Below are 8,010 nucleotides of genomic sequence, written 5' to 3'. Positions count from 1 at the left end.
TGAACAGAGTTTAGGGCACCATAGGTTTGGAGAATGAGTATGGCCTGGGGTTGGAGGAAAAAACTGTGGGTGGGAAGCCCTAGGCAGTGGGCCAAGGATGCAAAGCAGCAGGGTAGGGTAGGGCCAGATGTGTCTGTCTCCTCTGTCCTCTGTCTTTGGCCTAATTTCCTCCTTTGGTTCAGACTTCTGCTAATGATCAGTCAGGGACCTTATGAACACCAGACTGCTTCAAGGCAAAGATTCCACAATTCCCTTGGAGGGATCCCCACTGCCTGTGACCCATCACATCTACCGCTCCCTCCTCTGTCTCTGAGAAGTGTTTCCAAGAATACAGAGCCCTCTTCCTTCTACACCCCAATCTATATGAAACCCTCAGGGGTCAGAGGTGGTTTCTGCTGGGATCAGATGGGACTGTTGGGTTAGGGCATTTGTGCGCAATGAAAACAGCCAAAAGAAGAAAAAGTGACATCCAATGAACTCTGAACTTTTTATTGGCCTCCTGCTCCCCAAAGGGTACCCTGCTTCTGCTGGCTTAATGCCTCAGAACTTTGGTGTCGTTGGTCTCAGACACCACTTTGCCATCCACTATCCGGCGGGTGGTGGTCTTTTGGATGGTTTGCATGGAGTTGCTGCTGTCCAAGGCATCACCAAGACTGTAACAGAACACCAAGCCCAAGTTATAAACAGTCCCGCGGAGAAGGGAGACAAGAAAGGTAGAGGGAAAAAGCCTCCTGACCTCTACCTTTATCTCCAAATCCCCCTCAGCCTCTTCCTCCAGAAAAGGGAAACCCAAGGCCAAACTTCATTTGCTCTGAGAGAAGTGATCTCTTGATCCCAGCATGTGTGGGTAGGAGAGCCCCACTCACTTGAATTCCTCGCCATCTTCCAGCAGGCGGCGGTAGGTGGCGATCTCAGCTTCCAGCTTGACCTTGATGTTCAACAGGGCCTCATACTCCTGGGCCTGTCGCTGTCCCTCTGCCCGGGTCTGTGCCAGCTCTGACTCCAGGTGCAGCAGGATCCCATTGAGCTGCTCCATCTGTAGGGCATAGCGGGCCTCCACCTCCCTCAGGCTGTTCTCCAAGCTGGCCTTCTGCAGGGGCACAAGGAGGAGGGGCAGGGTGCACTCAGAGTCCCAGGACTGCTCATCCCTTCACTTTTGGAAACTTTTTTGGGCATGTGCTGTGTGCCAAGTACTGGCGTAAGGGGTAGAAGTGGTGGGAAATGCAAAGAGGAAACTGACTCTGAGCTAAAGGAACTCATGATGGGAGGGATAGGATTTGGGTTGAGACAGGGTTGAGCCTGAGGCCAAGTGAAGGAGGAGCTGAGCGGGTGATGTGAAGGGACTCACCAGATTTCTCATGGAGTCCAGGTCGATCTCCAAGGACTGGACTGTACGTCTCAGCTCTGTGAGCGTCGTCTCAGCAGCTCCAACCTCGGCGGACTGTGTGGTGACCACTGTGGTGCTCTCCTCAATCTGCAGGGTGGGGACAGTCCATCAGGCCCCTCATTCCCTGTCTGCCTCCCTCCCACACCTTGGCAGCCATCCTTTCCCCTCACGCACCTGCTGAGACCAGTACTTGTCTAGTTCCTCTCGGTTCTTCCGAGCCAGCTCGTCATATTGGGCCCGGATGTCTGCCATGATCTTGGCGAGGTCCTGAGATTTGGGGGCATCTACCTCCACGGTCAACCCAGAGCTGGCAATCTGGGCTTGTAGGCCTTTTACTTCCTAAAGGTGACAGGGGCAAAAGTGAGGAGGGTTCAGGGTCAGAGCTCCAACAAGGTCCTTCATCTGTGATTGCCTCTCCTAGGAGGCCTACAGTTGGAGAAAAGACAGGAGGAACCCCTTGGCTTGCACTCAGGGCAATGCCAGTTCTGGCCTTTCTACTCCAGTGGGTAGAAATGTCATCTACTCACTGACGGTTTCTCTCTCCTAACTTCACCCTGTCCCTTCATTCACCCTTCTCTTCACAAACCTGCTCCTTCTACCATCTTTTAGGAAGCACTGCCAATTCTACCTGCTCTCATTCCTCTATCACCCCCAGCTCCTAGTGTTAGCTGCTTCTACTTCCGTTCTCATCTCATTCTCTAACCCACATCATTTTGACCTGTAATTCAGGTGAGCCAGGGTGTACTTGACCCCCTGAGAATGCTCTTCATCAGAATGGTCTCATTAAGAAGAGCCCAGGCTGCTATTTCTAAACTTCTTAGCAAGGCTACTTGCAGGTGGCTTGTCCTGTCTATTCTCCCACCCAGACTTGTCATGGCCCCTCAATCCCTGGCCTGGCCACTGGCCCCTGCTTGCCTCTTCGTGGTTCTTCTTCATGAAGAGCAGCTCCTCCTTGAGAGCCTCGATCTCTGTCTCCAGCTGCAGTCGAGTGACATTGGTGTCATCAATGACCTTGCGGAGCCCATGGATGTCATTCTCTACAGACTGGCGCATGGCCAGCTCTGTCTCATACCTGTAGGAGTGGAGGTGATCAGAGGGGCCACTATCTCTGATCCAGAACCTTCTCAACTCGTGCCACCTACTAAGAGCAGTTCTATGCTCATTGCGAACCAGCAACTTGAGTCAGCAATTAGGTGGTAATCCCCTGAGCACCATTCTTGGCACTTGGAGGACAGTATTCTTTTTTTTTTTGAGATGGAGTTTTGCTCTTGTCGCCCAGGCTCGAGTGCAACGGCACAATCTTGGTTCACTGCAACCTCCGCCTCCCGGGTCCAAGCGATTCTCCTGCCTCAGCCTCCCAAGTAGCTGGGATTACAGGCATGCACTACCACGCCCGGCTAATTTTGTATTTTTAGTAGAGACGGGGTTTCTCCATGTTGGTCAGGCTGGTCTCAAACTCCCGACCTCAGGTGATCTGCCTACCTCAGCCTCTCAAAGTGCTGGGATTACAGGCGTGAGCCACTGTGCCCAGCCATGAGGACAGTATTCTTAAACGAGGTTATACAAATGAATAAATGAATACACTGATGGATGCCGATTCTCATCCACCCACACCTAAACAGGATCCCACTGTGAGCCCCTACCTGACCCAGCCTGGGGAGCAGACCCTTCTTAGCTCCACCCCTGGACCCCCAGCTCCCTAGCCCCCTCAACTTACTTGACTCTAAAGTCATCAGCAGCAAGACGGGCATTGTCAATCTGCAGAACGATGCGGGCATTGTCCACAGTATTTGCGAAGATCTAAGGGGATTGTCGAGAGAGGTTGCTCCATGAATAGAAAGTCAGGGATGGGTGGGCTGAGTGTGTAGAAAGTGTTATGTATCCTAGTGAAAACTTCCTGGTCCCAGGAATAGCCAGAGACTCTCCCTGGACACCTATCCCTTTTCATCTAGCCCCACCCATTCCCTCCTTTTCTGGATTCCCAGATCCCACCACTCTGCCCTTCTTGGGAAGCCTCAGCAGGCTGGCTAGCTGGCTGGCCTGCCTGCCCAGAAGTGAGCCGCTACTCACAAGTCTTCTTTCTGGCCCTCTCCTGGCATTTTTTCCCTAGAGCACCTGGTCACTCTGGGCCCCCTACACCCTGGATTGGCTCCTCCCAAAGGCAGGCCTTCTGTTTACTCCGAGATGACTCAGCTTTAGCCACATCCGCTTAACCCTCCAATAGTCCCCACTCCGCCAGAGCCAGTGTCTCCTCTTTACGGGACTTTCCTCACCTCCCTCCATGCTGTCCACTTCTTCTGTAAAGCTCTCAACCCTGTCCCCTTCCCCCTCTCTCCTGGGAAAGAGCCCTCCCATGCCTAGCTGCTGCTCTAGGGTACAATGTGGCTAGGAGAGTGGATGGAAATCCACGTATGCCCAACCCCCTACCGGTGGAGTAGGGGTTGGGATGGATACGGAATGAGGGAAAGAGGCAAAGGAGTGTGTAATTTGAGGATCAGACAAGACTGGGAATTGAGGTCCCTCCCACCCCTTACCTGAGCCCTCAGGTCCTCGATGATCTTGAAGTAATGGCTCCAGTCTCTGACCTGGGGTCCCTTCTTCTCCAAGTGCTCCCGGATTTTGCTCTCCAGCCTCCGGTTCTCGGTCTCCAGGCTCCTCACTCTGTCCAGGTAAGAGGCCAGGCGGTCGTTCAGGCTTTGCATGGTCTCCTTCTCATTCTGGATGCCTCCCATTCCTGCCAGACCCCCGGCCATCCCTGAGGCCAGGCCCCCGGACCCCATGCCGCCCCGGAAGCTGGTGGAGCGGGACACGGAGATCCGGGAACCAGAACCTCCGGCGCCTGCATAGACACTGGCCGCGCTGCTGACCGGCCGGGCGCCGTAGCTGGGCGCCTGGACAGAGCCCAGGGACCGGTAGTTGGTAGAGAAGGTGGAGCGAGTGGTGAAGCTCATGCTGTATGGGAGGAAGGCGAGACGACAGGACTCAGGCTTTGCCGACGAAGGTGGCGGCCCGCGCGACCCGAGTTATATCGCAGAGTGAGGCCCCGCCCCCGCCCTGGAGCCGCTTCGGAAGCCGGAGCCACAGGTGGACCGCGCCGAGCCCGCGCCCTCCGCCCCGGGCCGCCCCGCCCCAGGCCCCACCCCTGCGCCCTCCGCGCAGCCCTGCCAAGCTCCGCTCATGCCCCAGAAACGGGGTGGCCAACAGGGCACGGACACGGGCAGCAGGTGTTGCTGGACCTCGAGGCTGTTTTCAGGGCAGGAAATGACGTTATTATGCCCTTCTCCCCCAGGTGGAGGAGGTGCTGGCGAGTTTGAAATTTGGGAGTCTTGGCCGGGCGCAGTGGCTCATGCCTGTAATCCTCGCACTTTGGGAGGCCGAGGCGGGCGGATCACGAGGTCAGGAGATCGAGACCATCCTAGCCAACATGGTGAAACCCCCTCTCTACTAAAATACAAAAAATTAGCCGGACGTGATGGTGCACGCCTGTAGTTCCAGCTACTTGAGAGGCTGAGGAAGGGGAATCGCTTGAACCCGGGAGACGGAGGTTGCAGTCAGCCGAGATCGCGCCACTGCACTCCAGCCTGGCGACAGAGTGAGACTCCGTCTCAAAAAAAAAAAAAAAAAAAAAAGAAAAAGAAAAAGAAATTTGGGGATCTGGTGATATGCGGATGGAATGACCTGTGAGTCCCTCTAGCTGTCCTCAGTTGCGGGTCTGGTGATGTGCAGGTGGAATGGCCTGTGAGTCCCTCTAGCTGTCCTCAACCTGCAGCCCAAATTATCCACCTGCGGAGGGGATCTTGGGGGCATCCTGGAACTCCAGGAGTCCCGGGGAAGAAAGGCTGGGAGCTGGAGAAGAGGAGGAGAAGCAATGCCGAGCCTCACAGCTGCTGGTTTACACACTCACACCCCAGCTGCACCTGGCTCCCAAACACTCCCCGGCCTGCCCACGTTTCCTCACACACACTCACACCCGAATCACACAGAGGTGTGCTCTCAAATGCACACACACATACATTCACTCAGCAAATAGGTGCAGACTCCCCAAAACAAACCCAGTCTCTGAGCCCCCTCCATCTCCCTCCCCTCTCCCGACCTCACTCCCAGGGGCCTTGCCTCAGTGGAACACCGTGATTTGGACAGGGAATGCGTCCTGACTTCTGCACACCCGTATATCACCTTTCCTGCATCCTTAGTTAAAAAAATCCTGAGCATTTACAATTCAACCAGTATGCATTTAGCACCTACTGTGAGCCAGGCCCAGTTCTAGGAGCTGGGAGAGAAGGGCGGTGACAAAAGAGACCAAAAATCTCTCACGGAGATGTTAATGTGTTCCACATCGTCGGGCATGGTGGCTCACGACTGTAATCCCAGCACTTTGGGAGGCCGGGGCGGGTGGATCACCTGAGGTCAAGAGTTCGATGCCACTGCACTCCAGCCTAGACAACAGAGCGAGACTCTGTCTCAAAACAGAGAGGAAAAAAAAAAAGTTTGAGACCAGCCTGGCTAACATGATGAAACCCTGTCTCTACCAAAAATACAAAAATTAGCCAGGCACAGTGGCGCGTGCCAGTAATCCCAGCTACTCAGGAGGCTGAGGCAGGAGAATCGCTTGAACCCAGGAGGCAGAGGTTGCAGTGAGCCAAGATCGTGCCACTGCACTCCAGCCTGGGCAACCAGGAGTGAAACTCTGACTCAAAATGAATAAATAAATAAATAATAAAATAAAAGTAATGTGTTCCACATGCACGGAGCCTGAGAGGACAGGCAGGCACTCCTAGGACCACCACAGCAGCGACCCAGCCCTGGTGGCCAGTGCCCCTTCCCTCTTTACTAGGACTTTTATCCTGACCATTCCTTTCCCTGTCCCCTCTTGTAAGGCTGTGTGGATTTGAAGCCTGTCCCCAGGCGACTGCATCCTCCAGGACGCTCTCCCCAGCCTCTGCGTGAGAAGGATGGAGGTAGGGAGGCTTTCATGCTGCCTGCCCCCTGATGCTGAATGACCATCTCTACTGAATGAAGTGTTGGGGGGAACCCCTAGGTGTCGGGCCTTCAAGATCGTCAGCTCCAGCAGCTCGTTTTTCTGGCAGGTCCTGGTATGACACGTTTGGCTCTGTTCTTTGCTCTGGAGTGGACCTGTTGATTCTTATCTGGCTGTCAGCTGAGGGGGAAGGGGAGGACAAACAGTAGGGTAGGCCTGGGAGAGAAGGGACTCTGGCAGAGCCTGGCCAGTGGACCTGCCAGGTGGGAGGCACAGCACAGATAAAGAGCCTGACCCTGGATTGTTCCTAATCTGTCACCTAATGGTGGGGAGAGCCCCACAGTGCTCAATGGGAGCCAGCCAGGGGATGGGTCATGGTGGAAGCTGGCCAGGGAGGGCCAGGGCCTACTGATGGCTGGGAGGCAAACGGGATGCAAAATAATGTACAAATGAATACCCACTGGTTTTGCATACAAGGCTTCTGGGAGGTAAGAGGTTCCAGTCAGAGGGGTCTCTCTTGCTTTCACCTTTACATTCCCCCACTGAATTCCAGAATTGTCAAGTTGTGCAGAATTTTATAATAAAGTATGTAGATTCAACAAGCAACGTACTACCTTTTACTGTTATTGCTAAGATTTAAGTCAGACAGCCCGGGTACTTTGCTAGCTGTGTAACCTTGGGGAAATCACCTAACTCTGAACTTCAGTTTCTTCACTTGTACAAGGAAAATAGTAAGACCTGTCCAGTCTATTTCCTCGGGTGGCAGTGGATGTAAATGTAAATTATCACTCACTCATTCATCAAACAAATACTAATTATTTGTATTGGAGCCTTCCTTCAAAGTAAGGAAGGCTTCAGTACATCCAGGAGGGCAGATAGAGGGGTCAATTTAATTAGAAAGACGGGCTCAAGGGGTTTGAAGTCTATCTCTCTGAGTCACTTAAAAACCCTGGGGCACTTTGAGTTCTACCAGCAATCAAACCAGATTCTAGAATTTTTTTCCAAGCTCATTCCCAGGTCCTTGTTTGATCCCTGCCCCACCCCAACTGCTAGGAAGCTTCTGGGACCTGTGGAGGTGCAGTGTGGGGGCTGGAGAGGGAGAGCTGCCAGCTAGACCTTATCTCTCCTACTGATGTCGATGGCCGCATTCCTGACTTCTTGCAGCATGGGGCAAATACCGACCTCGGGCTTCCAGCACCAGCCTGCCCCTTCCCATCACTTCCAGATTCCTCTGTGGCTCAGGGCTTTTTCACTTTGTCACAGAGTCTCTCAGAGACCTGGGGTGAAAGTCTCGGCCCCCAGATTCCCAGCACTACTAGGGTTCTGGGGTGGGGGTGGGAAGCAAGGTGGAAAGCAGGATGGTGTGATTGTGAGGACAGTCCCGGGAGAGGGTGAGAAGCTCCCAGAACAGACACGAAGAGTAATGAGCCTCGACGGGGGAATCCGGAAGGAGGGGAAATGGTTCTCCACCCACCATCAGTCCTGCATTCCTTCGTCGAGCAGAAGGGGAGTGGGAACCTGCGAGGCAGGTTTAATTTCAGACTAGACTCAGAGATGACCTGATAGGGGTGGGTCAGCTCTTTCCGCCCCCTCCACATTCTCCCACAAAGGGCTAGAGCTGATGGCTCTGGGGAAACTAGGTGGT

General features: G+C 54.0%; 1 protein-coding gene across 1 annotated transcript; it reads right to left on the bottom strand.

The window, feature by feature from the left end:
• Window positions 1-473: 473 nt before the first annotated feature.
• KRT18 (keratin 18) lies at window positions 474-4,626 on the bottom strand. Its single transcript, XM_015151792.3, has 7 exons — window positions 3,922-4,626; window positions 3,105-3,187; window positions 2,303-2,459; window positions 1,562-1,726; window positions 1,349-1,474; window positions 867-1,090; window positions 474-653 (listed from the first exon to the last, which is right to left on the bottom strand). Exons 1-7 carry the CDS (start codon window positions 4,336-4,338, stop codon window positions 533-535), a joined length of 1,293 nt encoding a protein of 430 aa, XP_015007278.1. The 5' UTR covers window positions 4,339-4,626; the 3' UTR covers window positions 474-532.
• Window positions 4,627-8,010: the final 3,384 nt, after the last annotated feature.

This window comes from Macaca mulatta, chromosome 11 (genome assembly GCF_049350105.2).
Source record: "Macaca mulatta isolate MMU2019108-1 chromosome 11, T2T-MMU8v2.0, whole genome shotgun sequence".
Classification (NCBI taxonomy): domain Eukaryota; kingdom Metazoa; phylum Chordata; class Mammalia; order Primates; family Cercopithecidae; genus Macaca; species Macaca mulatta.
The sequence above is the reverse complement of the archived record's forward strand: the minus strand, read 5'-3'. Positions and strand labels throughout refer to the sequence as shown.